Below are 15,386 nucleotides of genomic sequence, written 5' to 3' on the forward strand. Positions count from 1 at the left end.
TAAGAAGATACTTTGATTTTATACTTGAATCTCATAACTAAGATTCTTAACTAATGGTATAATATACAGATCTATAATTCTTTGATTGTAATGTCAGTAGAACATTGAGTGAGTGAGGGTTACCTTGGTGGAGGAGTGAGGGGCGCCGCTTCTGGTGAAGTAGTGAGGGGCGCCGCCGTTTCTGGTGGAGGAGTGAGGGGCGCCGCTTCTGGTGGAGGAGTGAGGGGCGTCGTCACCGCTTCTGGTGGAGGAGTGAGGGGCGTCGCCGCTTCTGGTGGAGGAGTGAGGGGCGTCGCGGCTTCTGGTGGAGGAGTGAGGGAAGATTGTGGTGGATTTGAGTCTTTGAAGGTGGCCGGAGATGGAGAAACCGAGAAAGGAGTAGAGTCGTAGAGAGGACTAGAGGAGAGATGAAGAGATTCGTGAGAGGAGTGAGAAACTGAGAACAGTGAGAAGAGAGAGGCGGATTAGAAATTAGGGATTTAGGGTAAGTTGAGTTTTTGTTGGGCTTGGGCTGTTGGGCATATGGATAATTTTCGGATATCGGGTCGGATATCCGATCCGATATCCGATATCCGACTTTATTTCGGATATTCGGATAACCGAAATTTAAATTTTCGATATCCGATATCCGATCCGATATCCGAAAATTTCGGATCGGGTACCCGATCCGAAAATGTTTTCGGATCGGTTATCCTAAACTTTCGGATCGGGTGCGGATCGGATCTTCGGATTATCGGATAATCAGATAGTTCTGCTCAGGCCTACACAAGATATCCCATCTAAACTTCCAAGAAAAGCCACAATAGTCATGCCAAATATGAACCAAAAATAAGAGTTAACAAGTCCATGAAAAGAGCCCATAATACATGAGTCCAAAAACAATATATAGGTATTGCAAATTGGTCAGATCCATAACAATTCTAAGGGTAAAATAGATGAAGAGAATACTATAGACTCAGTAAAGCCTAAAACTGTTCTAAAAAGCATGGTGGTTTCTAGCCTTTTTCTCAAGCTGTATTAAGACATAGTAAAAGTTGACCCAACATGAACTGAACATGAAATAATTGGGTTAGTGTCTAGCACTCTAGCCTTTATGACCCATTTATAAACATGAATCAGAAATTTTTTTATTTAAAAAAGGATGTAGAATTGATGCTATTAAGCTATATGAAAAAACAAGATAGATGTTTGAGGACAATTATTCAATCACATCACCGATAACAGTTTACACCATGAAACATAAGAAAATAATATGAATCTAATCAGGATACACACTTTGTCTGAGGAAGTTTAATACTGGGAAGTAAGTGAAAATGTGGTTGGACAAGGTGGGTTATTAGGCACTTCAGCAAGGCCAGCTAGCATCTGTGTGACTGTTCTCATAGTCGGTCGTAGACTTGGGTCTTCTTGGATACACCAAAGGGCAACCATTACAAACCTCTTCAATCGAATCATGTCCTTAAGTGCCTCCATGTCGTCATTGACAAGTTGGTCTAATTTATCTGATAGGTAGCAATCAAATGCCCAATCTGTCAAGATTGCTGTATTCTCTTCAACTAGTTCCATACATACACTCTTTCGACAACATATGATCTCCAATAGAAGAACCCCAAAGCTGTAGACATCTACCTTCACCGTGACTGGCTTGTTCCTGAACCATTCAGGAGCAACATAGCCTTTGGTCCCTCTAATTGCCATGTTTGTATGGGTTTGATTTAGAACCAAAAGCTTCGCTAACCCAAAATCAGAAATACGAGCATTCTGATGATCATCTAAAAGTATGTTCTGGGGCTTTATATCACAGTGAATGATCTGGGTGCTGCATTCATCGTGCAAGTACAATAGCCCCGTTGCTGTCCCCTGAGCAATGTGAACTCTATCTATCCAAGCTTGGCCTCAAATCACCAAAAAGATAATCTGCTAAGCTACCGTTGCTCATATATTCATATACTAACAGCCGCTGATCCCCTTCCTTGCAAAATCCTACGAGCTGTACTAGATTCTTGTGATGTGTCCGACCAATAACATTAACTTCTGTTTTGAACTCCTTATCAGTGTCAGCTGATATTCGATCTAATTTTTTAACAGCAACACAAATTGAAGGACCTCCTCCGTTGACCATGCCCTTGTATACTACACCAAACGCTCCTCTTCCTAACTCTTCTTTGAATCCGTTTGTTGCCTCATTCAGTTCTTGGTAGCTGAAATAATGGACGTGATTATACTCGCTCAGTGATTTCCTCTGGCTCTCATTTGACTCTTTCAGTTGATTCTTATGATAAATGAAGAAAACTCCAAAACCAATTGCAAGTAAGAGTAGTAAATTAACAGATACTGAGCCACCAAGCAAGACTTTGATCGGAGTTGTCATTTTGCCTTTCCTTATCATAGGAGGGAAGGTAACATTAGGATTGAGTGGATTGTTGGACTTGTTAACATTCCTTACCTTTAACCAAAAATTCCGGCCTATGAAACCGTCAGTTACTCCATTTAGAAGTGGTGCCTTCTTCTTCCAACAACCAACATCTTTGCCAGATAGCTCGAACGAAGCACCAGCACAGAACCAGTCTTTCAAACAAGAATTCTTGCAATCATCTTCATTTCTAGAACCAACCCTTTCATAGTCATTGAAAATAAAATCAGTGTTTAGAATTTGTACTATGCTATACTCACCCTTCATTGTTCTTTCTGCATAATCTTCACAGTCCACAAGGTTGAAATCAGGTTTACAGCCACCATATTGAACATTTGGATCCGTGAGAGAGTAGCCTTGTGGGCATGTACACGTATGTTTGTTGTTATCACCTAGGATGCACATGCTGTTAGATCCACAAACACCAACACCTAAATTTTGTGCAGCTTGTACAGCTAATTCTTTACATATGTTTTCAGGTGCTACTTGAAATCTGGACCATCCGTCACTAATTGAAATTTTTGAGGAAGAATACCAAATTAAAATCCCATCAGAGCTCAAGACTAATCTCTGATGTTGATCTTCTGTAGGTGTGTAACCATCCGGTAACATATTATACATCGACCCATTTTTTCTAAGTATGTACATGTACCCGGACTCATTGTACACATATCTTTGAGTCTGACCTGGATTTGCTGCATCACTAATATAATAACCACTGTAGGTATAGCCGGTACTTATGTCTCTGGTACTGAGTTCCATGTTTCCATCTGCGGTCAGATGGTATTGGAACCTTCCCGTCGAGAATTAATCATTCCATCAATATCCAAAGACTGACCTGGCAGCAAGGTGTCTGTAGGATGATCAAAGCTCTGCCAAACGGGAATGCTGTTGCTGCTTCCTTTTAGTGCAAAATTTCCTGTATCATTCATGAAACCGTAGCTCACCCGACCACCATCAACTCTTAACTTGTTAGAAGTGTTCCATAAGTTGATTCCTTGTGGGTCAGTAAGAACTAACCCTTTATCAGCAGTTATCTTTACTGATGAACCTTGGGGAACTGGATTACCATCGTTTGCATGCCAAACAATGGTGTCTGGAATTTTGGCATACCAGATGGCAAGCAAGAATAGATTGGCTTTGTTAGGAAGTTGATGAAAGCCGAAGGCAAAATCTCCCAAAAAAGAAAGCCATGAAGAGCCATTGATGTTGGCTGTGAGAGATCGGCCAACTGATATATTGCTACTATTTTGGGCTGTAACAGGGGATGGTGTTGATTGTAGAAGTATTAGTGTGAATAAGGAGAGGGTACAAGAAAGAGGCCAGGCCATTGCCAATTTCTTGCACAAGGAATAGGAGTATGGGACTATAGGAAATGGAGTTGGATATTGGCATTATAGTGTTTTATAACTATGTTAATGAACTGGTCACAAAATCTGTTAAAGACCAACTTATTGACTTAGAAATATAAGGTTTAGTGATCGTTAGTTGATATAATAATTTGAATATATAAAGTCTATTGTAAATGTGAGTGACTTAAATTCCAAAGACTAAAAATAGTTGAGTACGCTTGTAAATTTAGAAGTAACCGAAAAACACCATCTTGCTGGTTCTTTTAGTCAACTTGTTTAGAAAATTTGTGTTGAATATGTCATTCATTTGGGTAAATTTGTTTGCTCGTCTTCTGTGCATTTATTGCTTCTACTATTCCGATGTGTAAAGAATAAGTGGCCGGATTTTTCTTCTTTGTGGGTAGGGTATTCTAAAGAAAGAATAGGTCAAGAGAATACTAAAGCCTAAAATTGTTATAAAAAGCGTGATGATTTCTATCCTTTTCTCACGCTATACTACCAAATACTACCTCCGTTAACTATTATTTGCAATAAAGGGGTATTATTTGTGAGATATAAAATATTTCTTTGTTGCGAATAATAGTTAACGGAGGTAGTAGTAAAAGTTGACCCGACATGAACAGAACACGAAATAATATGGTTAGTGTCTAGCTTTTATGACCCGTTTATAAACATGAATTACACAATGTGTTAGCGGCCTTAGTGTTGAGGTTTAATTATAATCTGGAATTGATGCTATTAAGATATATGAAAAAACAAGGTAGACGTTTGTGGACATTATGCAGTCACACCATCAATAACAATTTACACCATGAAACTAAAGAAAAGAAAATGAATCTAACCAGAATACATTTTATCTGAGGAGTTTTAGTATTGGGTAGTAACTGAAAATGAGGTTGGACAAGGAGGGTTATTAGGCACTTCAGCAAGGCCGTCTAGCATCTGTGTGACTGTTCGCATTGTTGGTCGTAGACTTGGATCTTCTTGGATGCACCAAAGGGCAACCAATACAAACCTCTTCAACCGGATCATGTCCTTAAGTGCCTCCATGTCATCATTGACAAGTAGATCTAGTTTATTTGATAGGTAGCAATCAAATGCCCAATCTGTCAAAATTGCTGCTTCCTCTTCAACTAGTTCCATACATACACTCTTTCGACAACATATGATCTCCAATAAAAGAACCCCAAAACTATAGACATCTACCTTCACCGTGACTGGCTTATTCCTGAACCATTCTGGAGCAACATAGCCTTTTGTCCCTCTAATTGCCGTGTTTGTATGGGTTTGGTTTAGAACTAAAAGCTTAGCCAACCCAAAATCAGAAATACGAGCATTATGATATTCATCTAAAAGTATATTCTGGGGCTTGATGTCACAATGAATTATTTGTGTGCTGCATTCTTCATGCAAGTACAATAGCCCCGTAGCTGTCCCCTGAGCAATTTGAACTCTATCTATCCAGCTTGGCCGCATATCACCAAATAGATAATCAGCTAAGCTACCATTGCTCATATATTCATATACTAACAGCCGCTGATCACCTTCCTTGCAAAATCCTACAAGCTGTACTAGGTTCTTGTGATGTGTCTGACCAATAACGTTAACTTCTGTTTTGAATTCTTTATCAGTGTCGGATGATATTCGATCTAACTTCTTAACAGCAACATAAATTGATCGACCTCCTCCGTCGACCATGCCCTTGTAAACTACACCAAAAGCCCCTCTTCCCAACTCTTCCTTGAACCCATTTGTTGCCTCAAAAAGCTTTTGGTAGCTAAAATAATGGACATGATTATACTCGCTCAGTGCTTTCATCTGGCCCTTATTAGACTCTTTCAGTTTCTTCTTATGATAAATGAAGTATAATCCAAAACCGATTGCGACTAAAAGAAGTAGGTTAACAGATACAGAGCCACCAAACAGAACTTTGATTGGAGTTGTCATTTTTCCTTTTTCTGTCGCTGTAACAAAAGGGTTGAGTGGGTCGTTGGACATGTTAACACTCCCTACCTTTATCCAAAAATTCTGGTTGATTGAACTGTCTTTTCTTCCATTGAAAAGTGGTGCCTTCTTCTTCCAACAACCAGAACTATCGCCAGATAGCTGGAAAGAAGCAGCAGCACAGAAACAGTCTTCCAAACAAGAACTCTTGCAATCTTCTTCGCTTTTAGAATCAACCCTTTCATAATCATTGTAAATAAAATCAGTATTTTGAAGTTGTACTAAGCTATACTCGCCCTTCATAGATCTCTCTGCATTATCATCACAATTCTCAAGCTTGAAATCAGGTTTACAGCCACCATATTGAACATTTGGATCGGTGAGCGAGTAGCCTTGTGGGCATGTACACATTAGCGTGTGGTTACCACGTAGGGTGCAGATGCTGTTAGACCCACAAAGTCCAATGCCTAAATTTGGTGCAGCGCGGTCCATACACAAGTTACTAGGAGTTACTTGAAATATTGACCAGCCGCCCCTATTTCTTGCTTTTGGGGCGGAATACCATATTAAAACCCCATCAGAGCTCAAGATTAATCTCTGATATTGATCTTGTGGTGGTGTGTAACCATCTGGTAACATATTATACATCGACCCATCTTTTCTTAATATGTACATATACCCGGACTCATTGTACACATATCTTTTTGTCTGACCTGGATTTGCTGGGTCACTAATATGATAATCACTATAGATGTAGCCGGTACTTAGATCCCTGGTATTGAGAGCCATGTTTCCATCCGAGGTTAGATGGTATTGGAACCTTCCCATCGTATAGTTAGTTTCTGATAGTCGAGAATTAATCATCCCATCAATTCCCAAAGACTGACCAGGCAGCAAGGTGTCTGTAGGATGATCAAAGCTCTGCCAAATAGGAATGCTGTTGCTGCTTTCTTTTAGTGCAAAATTCCCTGTATCATTCATGAAACCGTAGCTCACCCAACCATTATCACCAAAAATCTCGTCAGAGGTGTTCCATAAGATGGTCCCTTGAGGATCAGTAAGAACTAAGCCTTCATTAGCAGTTATCTTTACTGATGAACCTTGGGGAACCGGATTACCATCATTTGCATGCCAAACAATGGTGTCCGGAAAATTGGCGTACCAGATGGCAAGCAAGAAGAGATTGCCTGTGATAGGAAGTTGATGAAAGCCGAAAGCAAAATCTCCCGAAGGGGAAAGCCATGAAGAGCCATTGATGTTGGCTGTGAGAGATCGGCCAACTGATATGTTGCTGCTGTTTTGGGCTGCAACAGGGGATGGTGTTGATTGTAGGAGTATTAGTGTTAACAAGGTGAGGGTACAAGAAAGAGGCCAGGCCATTGCAATTTTTTTTACAAAAGGGATGGGACTACAGGAGTTGGAATACTAGCATTTTTAAAGTAGAGATCAATTGGTTCAAAAATTCAACTAAGTTAATGTACTGATAAAATAATCTGTTTATGACTAATTTTAAAAATTGTTTAAGCCATCGTTAGTTTGAACACGAGTTGATATAATAATTTGAATACCCTTGTTATGTCTAGATGAAGTAACCGTGAATGAGCATGCGTTTAATTTGTTTCTTTTACTCAACTTGTTTATTATAAAATTGAAAACATTTGCTTTCTAGTACTTATTTTTATCTCCTGGTCCATTTAATCAGAAGTTGACCGGAAAGTTCATACAAAACTATAGTATCATTAGGGATCTTGATTTACCCTCACCAACCCACCATGGCGTACGGAAAATTAAAGATTATACAACTTGTGGCACGGCTGCTAAGACCAAACAGCATAACTAAAATAAGAAAAATGCAACTTGTGTCGCGGCTCTTGACTAAGGACTCCTTGCAATCATTTTTATTTGTGTGTACATCCACATTAAGCAGGAAGAAAACTGTAGAACAGAGGGAGTTGTCAATAATATTAATACACATTCATTAGTTTTTCAATATGTGACATATAATGTGTATGCATGCTGACCTTGATAATTTCCTTTGATTCAGATAATGTTAATGCTGAGACGACCAGGATGTATTATTTTCCATATGAAGCAAAGATCAGTTTCAATACCTCGGTAATTCCTCAGAACGAAGAACCTCATGCCAGTACATTTTCGTTGACAAATTCTGTGGTTTGTAAGTCTAACAGAATTTCATTTCTTTCATGATTTACTTAGTGTTTTGATCACAGCTATGATCCAAAAATATACAGTACAGGATATGAACTTATGAAAACATAGTAAGAATGCATCATTGGTTTATTATTGTCATATTTCCTTTTAATTGCTATGGACTTACAGCCTTACAGGGTACATAAATTAATTGTTGTTGCTTGAATGATCAGTTGTTAAAAGACCCTTTTAATATCTGAAGTCAATAGCATTAGAAATCTCCTGAATTTTTTTTAATTAAATTTTTTTTTTTTTATATTTATATTATTTTTTGGAGCAAAGAGTCAGAGTATTCATTAATTTTATAGGACAACTTGTCTATAAGTACATATGATACATGACAATTTTACATGTTTATGTGGATTCCTAGTTTAGTTCACTCATTCCTGATAATTTTGTGAAAGATTTTCAAGCTACGCTTGTTTGATTAAGTTTTTTTGAGGATATGTACAATTGTACACACAAATCATCCTACTGGAATGGCAAAATAATCCATGCCTGTGGATATTATACACTACCTCCGGTTTGTATTATATGTAACTTTGATGTATTATTTGTGAGATATAAAAAATTCCAAAGTTGCCATAATACAAATCGGAGGTAGTATTATTATTGACTGCAAAACTAAATTTATAGATAGATTATTTGTGCTGGAAGTCGGCAGCTGGATTCACTGCGAGATTATGAAATACAATATGAAAATATAGTAAGCTACATGCTTTAAGTCAACAAGCTTAACTTTGGGTGGTAACTGAAAATGAGGTTGGACAAGGAGGGTTATTAGGCACTTCAGCAAGCCCATCTAGCATCCGTGTGACTGTTTGCATTGTTGGTCGTAGGCTTGGGTCTTCTTGGATACACCAAAGGGCTACCATTACAAATCTCCTTAATTGAGCTATGTCTGTTAGAGCCTCCATGTCATCATTAACAAGTGAATCCAATCTGTTAGACTGATAGCAGTCAAATGCCCAATCTGTCAAAATGGCTGCTTGCTCTTCAATGAGTTCCATGCATACACTTTTTCGACAACATATGATCTCCAACAAGAGAACCCCAAAGCTATAGACGTCTACCTTTGCTGTGACTGGCTTGTTTCTAAACCATTCGGGAGCAACATAGCCCTTGGTCCCTCTAATTCCCGTGTTTGTATGGGTTTGGTTCAGAACCAAAAGCTTTGCCAAACCAAAATCAGAAATACGGGCTTGCTTATAATCATCTAGTAGGATATTTTGAGGCTTTATATCACAATGAATGATCTGTCTACTGCACTCCTCATGCAAATACAAGAGCCCTTTTGCAATATCATGAGCAATTTGAATCCTCGCAGCCCAGTTTGGCCTTAAATCACCGAAAAGATAATCTGCTACAGTGCCATTGCTCATGTATTCATACACCAATAACCGCTGATCATCTTCCTTGCAGAATCCTATAAATCCAACTAAATTCTTGTGATGAGTCTGGCCTATCACATTCACTTCAGTTTCAAACTCCTTATCAACATCCTTAGATATCCGATCTAACTTCTTCACAGCAACAAAAATAGGAGGAACTTTGTGTCCAATTTTTCCCTTGTATACAACACCAAAGGCCCCTCTTCCGATCTCTTCCTTGAACCCATCAGTTGCATGTTCAAGCTCCTTGTATCTAAAGCAGCGGACACTACTATACTCGCTGGAAGTTTTACTCTGACGCTCTTTAAGGCATGTAGAATGACTTTTGCTATACATGATGAAAGCTCCCAAAATTGTTGCACTTAAAAGAAGGAAATTAACACCAACCGATATACCCAACATGGCTATGACTGCATGATTCTTCTTATTTATCACTGTAGGATTGTCAGAACTATTACCATTCCATACCTTAAGAAAAGTTATCCCTGTTACCGCGGTGTCTTCCATTCCATTGGAGAGTGGCAGCTTCTTCTTCCAACATGTGGATGCATGTTCATTAAAAATGGCAGCAACGCAGAAACAGTCATTGAGACATGAGCTTCTGCAAACCTCTTTACTGACAGTTTGAAGACGTGCATAATCACCAACTGGCCAATTAGTGTTTTTAAGCTCATGTAGCTCATAGTTATCTTTGGCAGCACTCTGGCCTTGTGCTTCACAAACACCTTGCTTGAAATTTGGTACACAACTTCCATATGTATCATTAGGGTCTTGTAGAGAATATCCCTGTGGGCAATTACATGTTGGCCTGTTGTTATTTCCAAGTCTGCAAATGCTATTAAACCCACAAATTCCGCTGCCTAACTCTGGTTCAGGTGATCCTGTTGTTATACATATGTTGTCTGGTGTCGTCTGCACCATGTTCCAATCATTGCTAATGGGAGTTTTTGAGACAGAATACCATGTTAAAACCCCATCAAAGCCTAAAGTCGCCCTCTGATAATAATCATTTTGTGCGACTGTCTTACCTGGTGGTAAGAGATCGTACCTTGAGCCATCCTTTTTTAATATATACATATACCCTGACTCGTTATAGATCAATCTCTGGCCTGCATTTGCTTGATCATTTGTGCCACTCGTATAGTAAGCACCATAGGCATAGTCGGTTGTCAGATCTCTAGTATTGAGAACGAGGTTTCCATCAGAAATTAATCGTAACTGGAACCTCCCTTGTGTAAAATTAGTATCAGATAGCCTAGAGTTAACCACTCCATTTATTTCCATTGACTGAGTAGGCAGCAAGGTATCTGTGGGATGATCAAAGCTCTGCCAAACTGCATCATTAGTGCTGCTATTTTTTAGCACAAAATTCCCTGTATCATTCAGAAAACCATGTTTAACAGCTCCTCCACTTAATTCATCGGTGGTATTCCATAGAGGAGCTCCACGAGGGTCACTAAGAATTAGACCCTCATTAGCAGTTATTTTTACTGACGATCCCGAGGTAACGAGGTTACCTTTATTTCCATACCAAACTATGGTATCAGGGATCTTAGCGTACCAGATTGCGAGCAAGAAGAGATCACTGTTATTAGGAATTTGATGAAAGCCGAAGGCAAAATCGCCTGATGGGGAAAGCAATGAAGTACCATTGCTGGTGGCTATGATAGATTGGCCAATTGTTATGTTGGCATTATTTTGGGCAGCAATAGGTGATGATTGTAGGAGTATAAGTGCTAATATGGAGATGGTACAAGAAAACATCCAGGCCATCAGATCATTCAGACTAGCAGAATGATCAAATTAGAGGGATTTTGGTTGTTACAAAGTTACAAGGAAAATATTTATTACCCAAAGTTCTTAAAAGGAAAATATTACCCAAAGTTCTTAAATTAGAAAAGTTTATTGAACCAGTCTTAGTTTTTAACCTTGATACTGGGTCAAACCAATCACTTGATTGAATAGTCAAAGGGGGGACTCAATTTTCAAAGCATTGTCTTTATCAAGCACTAAATTTCTAAAAAAATCACCTTCAAGTAGGTTGAGAAGATAAAAGAAATTACTTGTAAATTTCTCATGCTGACTAAATTGCTGTCATTTTGTTGAGCCTTAATTTTATCAAATCTATACAGGCTCTGGTTGTGCCTTATTTGGTTTGGATAACATACCATTAAGCTAGTTTGTTATTGTAGTGTTAAATGAGTAAATTGCTAGTATAATCTTGCTATGTGACAGAGGTTGTTGTGGTATTTTTTACTTTATACAAGATTAATACACGATACACAAAGGCGTAAGAGATTAAGAGGTTACCAGATTGGTCATAGTCACTTTGCTAAATTAGCCTGTAGGCCTAATCAATGACGTGTGCGAATAGACCAAAATCATAGGTCCAAAATCTAAGAGACCCAAAAGTAATAAATGGTTCATATTAAAAAAAAAAAAAAAAAAAAAACAAAAAAAACAAATCTTGAAACAAAGTTAACCAGTTACAATCTGCCATAGCAGTAAATGTTGCAGATATACAGAACAATGTTCCAAATGGCTCTGGTACTACATGCCTATGAAACATAGTTCATTATTACACAACAAAACTTAAATTCAGAGATTGACCACTGAAGTAAGTAAAACAAAATGAAATTGACCTGAAAATGTAGTTTAGCCGGCCTCTTCAGTTTTGAGTAATAACTGAAAATGAGGTTGGACAAGGAGGGTTCTTAGGCACTTCAACAAGTCCGTCTAGCATTTGTGTGACTGCTCGTATTGTTGGTCGTAGACTTGGATCTTCCTGGATACACCAAAGAGCTATCATTACCAACCTCTTTAATCGTATGATATCATTAAGAGCTTCCATGTCATCATTAACCAGTGAATCAAATCTGTTAGAAAGATAGCAATCAAATGCCCAATCTGTCAAAATTGCAGCTTCCTCTTCAACAAGTTCCATGCATACACTCTTTCGACAACAAATGATCTCCAATAACAGAACCCCAAAGCTATAGACATCTACTTTCACTGTCACTGGCTTGTTTCTGAACCATTCTGGAGCAACATAGCCTTTAGTCCCTCTAATTGCTGTGTTTGTATGGGTTTGGTTTAGTATCAAAAGTTTTGCTAACCCAAAATCTGAAATTCGAGCATTCTGATATTCATCTAGCAGGATGTTCTGAGGCTTTATATCACAATGGATGATCGGTCTGCTGCACTCCTCGTGCAAATACAAGAGCCCTTCTGCAGTATTTTGAGCAATTTGAACCCTTGATGTCCAGCTTGGCCTTACATCACCGAATAGATAATCTGCCACAGTACCATTGCTCATGTATTCATACACCAATAATCGCTGATCTTCTTCCTTGCAGAATCCTATAAATCGAACTAAATTCTTGTGATGAGTCTGGCCTATCACATTTAATTCAGCTTCAAACTCCTTGTCAGCATCCTGAGATATCCGATCTAACTTTTTAACAGCAACACAAATTGAACCTCCTCCATTGATCATCAAGCCCTTGTATACTACTCCAAAAGCCCCTCTTCCCAATTCTTCCCTGAACCCATTTGTCGCCTCCGTGAGCTCTTGGTAGCTGAAACAATGGACGATGCTGCAATACTCTCTCAGTGTTTTTCTCTGACCCTCATTAGATACTTTCAGTTTCCTCTTATGATAGATGAAAATTCCCAAACCAATGGCACTTAGTAAAAGAAAAATAACTGATCCAAATCCCCCAATCAGAGCTTTAGTTGGAGAATTCACCTTGATTTTTCCAGGTGAAGGGGAGAAGGAAACAGAAGTGTTGAATACATTTCCTACCTTTATCCAAGCTTTCCCGATTACTGTGCTATCCCTTCTTCCGTTGGATAGTGGTGCTTTCTTCTTCCAACAACCTGCAGGATTATTTATATCACCGTACATGGCAGCAGCACAAAAGCAGTCTTTCTGACAAGAATTCCTACAGTCTTCTTCGCTGCAAGGATCAAGCCTTTGATAATCATTCCATGGCCAATCAGTATTTGTAAGGTGTAACATGCTGTACTCACCCTTCATGGATCTATCGGCATTGCTTCCTCCACAGCTATCTATTGTGAAATCGGGTTTACAGCTGCCAAACTCATCATGAGGATCAAGGAATGAGTAACCATTTGGGCAGGTACATGTTGGTCTTCTATCAAGACTATCATCATCGAGGCTGCAAATGCTGTTGAACCCACAAATTCCACTGCTTATATCTGGTCTGAAATCTAGATAGCTTGTACAAATGTTTTCTGGTAATGCGTGTATCACTGACCATCTTCCGCTAATGGACGTTTTTGGAATAGAATACCATGTTAACACACCATAAAAGTTCAAAGTTGCTCTCTGATACTTATCTTTTGTTGACTGCACCTTATATGGCGGTAACAGATCTTGCCTAGACCCATTATTTCTCGAGATAAACATATACCCGGAAGCATTGTAGACCAATCTATGACCTGAAATCCCCGAGTTATAGTAAGCACCATAACCAAATCCAGTTGTTAGATCCCTGGAATTGAGAATGAGGTTTCCACGAATTTTATCACGTAATTCAAAATTTAGCTGGAACCTCCCCTTTGTGAAATTAGTTTCTGATAGTTTTGAGTAAACTGCCCCGTCTATTTCCATAGACTGAGTAGGCAGCAAGGTATCTGTAGGATGGTCAAAGCTTTGCCAAACTACATCATCATCACTGCTACTTCTTTTGAGTACGAAATTCCCGGTATCATACAGAAAGCCATAGCTTACCTCATTACCATCACTTAATTCATCAGAGGTGTTCCATAAGCTGATCCCTTCAGGGTTTCTGAGAACTAGGCCAGCGTTAGCAGTTATTCTGACTGATGATCCTTGGGGAACAGGAATACCATCATTTGCATACCAAACTATGGTGATGGGAATAATCTTGGCATACCAGATAGCAAGCAAGAAGAGTTTGCTGCGATTAGAATATTTGGTAAAGCCGAAGGCAAAATTGTTTAAAGGAGAAAGCCATGGAGAATCATTCACAGTGGCTGTGAGAGATCGGCCTGCTGGTATATTGCTGGTATTTTGGGCCGAAATGAGTGGTGTTTGTAATAAGATTACTAGTGTTAACAAGTAAAGGGTGTTGGAAGGAGGCCAGGCCATTGCTTGCAAAATTATCTGGAGCAAAGATACATGAATTTTGGTTCTTTTAGTTACTTAGAAAACATTGTACTGTCTATTCTAACATTCATACTGATTTAATCCAATCACTCGACAGAATAGTCATTGACAGGCTTAATTTTCAAGGGCTGCATTAATTGCTTTGAAAGGATGGTTTTCAAATGGCTAGAATTAAATTGTAGCCACTATATTAAATAAAATCATAACCATCTGTTTTTTATTGACTAATTATGAATCGTTGATATGGTCAACTTTTAAATTTACAAAAAATTTTGGGAAAAAAAAAAAAAAAAAACTGTCAGTTTCTCTTGATTTAGAGTAGTTATTTTTTGGTTTTTCTCCTCAATCTTGTTTGAGTTCTCTGAAGGAGGAAATGGAGATCGAGTAGGATTTCTCACAAAATTAGTTCTGCAAATTCTTTACTAACTAGTTTGTATACAAATTATGGAAAGAATAGTTGAAATCTATCTATAATACATGGAAGAAGACTAATTAGTTTTCCCCAATTTCATTGATTTGGAAATCGGAATACATACACCTGTGACCTGCATAGTAGTTTCCATCATAATGATTGAGGAACTGAAAAGTTTTAGCCTTAATTGATCTGGGATTTCAATTTTTGTTAATACTGGAAAAATCTGGTCTCATCATTAAACCTATGATTTTTATCTTATTGGATGATGTCAAATAATTGGTTTCTTGTAATTAGAGACAAATCTTGCATTTTTTTTATCTTCATCTTCTTCGCTTTTTCATTTTTCTGGTTTTGTTTTATGCATCATGGAGGATGATTTAATAAATTTAATGGAAAAATTATACTCTAGAGATTAGAGTACTACATAGTAGATTTATTGTTGATAAACTAGAATCAAATGTTAGTTTTTAATGGATATATATTGGAGATTCCTTTGAACTTAGAA

General features: G+C 38.3%; 3 protein-coding genes and 1 pseudogene across 3 annotated transcripts; all 4 read right to left on the reverse strand.

The window, feature by feature from the left end:
- Positions 1 to 1,187: 1,187 nt before the first annotated feature.
- On the reverse strand, positions 1,188 to 3,744 carry LOC145574150 (G-type lectin S-receptor-like serine/threonine-protein kinase LECRK4; annotated as a pseudogene).
- Positions 3,745 to 4,592: 848 nt separating this feature from the next.
- Positions 4,593 to 7,094, reverse strand: LOC145575851 (G-type lectin S-receptor-like serine/threonine-protein kinase LECRK3). Its single transcript, XM_081633641.1, has one exon. The coding sequence runs from the start codon at positions 7,087 to 7,089 to the stop codon at positions 4,633 to 4,635; it is 2,457 nt and encodes an 818-aa protein (XP_081489767.1). The 5' UTR covers positions 7,090 to 7,094; the 3' UTR covers positions 4,593 to 4,632.
- A 1,560-nt stretch (positions 7,095 to 8,654) lies between these two features.
- Positions 8,655 to 11,090, reverse strand: LOC145575852 (G-type lectin S-receptor-like serine/threonine-protein kinase RLK1). Its single transcript, XM_081633642.1, has one exon. It carries the CDS (start codon positions 11,082 to 11,084, stop codon positions 8,655 to 8,657), a length of 2,430 nt encoding a protein of 809 aa, XP_081489768.1. The 5' UTR covers positions 11,085 to 11,090.
- A 671-nt stretch (positions 11,091 to 11,761) lies between these two features.
- LOC145575853 (G-type lectin S-receptor-like serine/threonine-protein kinase LECRK3) lies at positions 11,762 to 14,599 on the reverse strand. The gene has a single exon (XM_081633643.1). It carries the CDS (start codon positions 14,446 to 14,448, stop codon positions 11,980 to 11,982), a length of 2,469 nt encoding a protein of 822 aa, XP_081489769.1. The 5' UTR covers positions 14,449 to 14,599; the 3' UTR covers positions 11,762 to 11,979.
- Positions 14,600 to 15,386: the final 787 nt, after the last annotated feature.

This window comes from Chenopodium album, chromosome 13 (genome assembly GCF_948465745.1).
Source record: "Chenopodium album chromosome 13, dcCheAlbu1.1, whole genome shotgun sequence".
In the NCBI taxonomy this organism is placed as follows: domain Eukaryota; kingdom Viridiplantae; phylum Streptophyta; class Magnoliopsida; order Caryophyllales; family Amaranthaceae; genus Chenopodium; species Chenopodium album.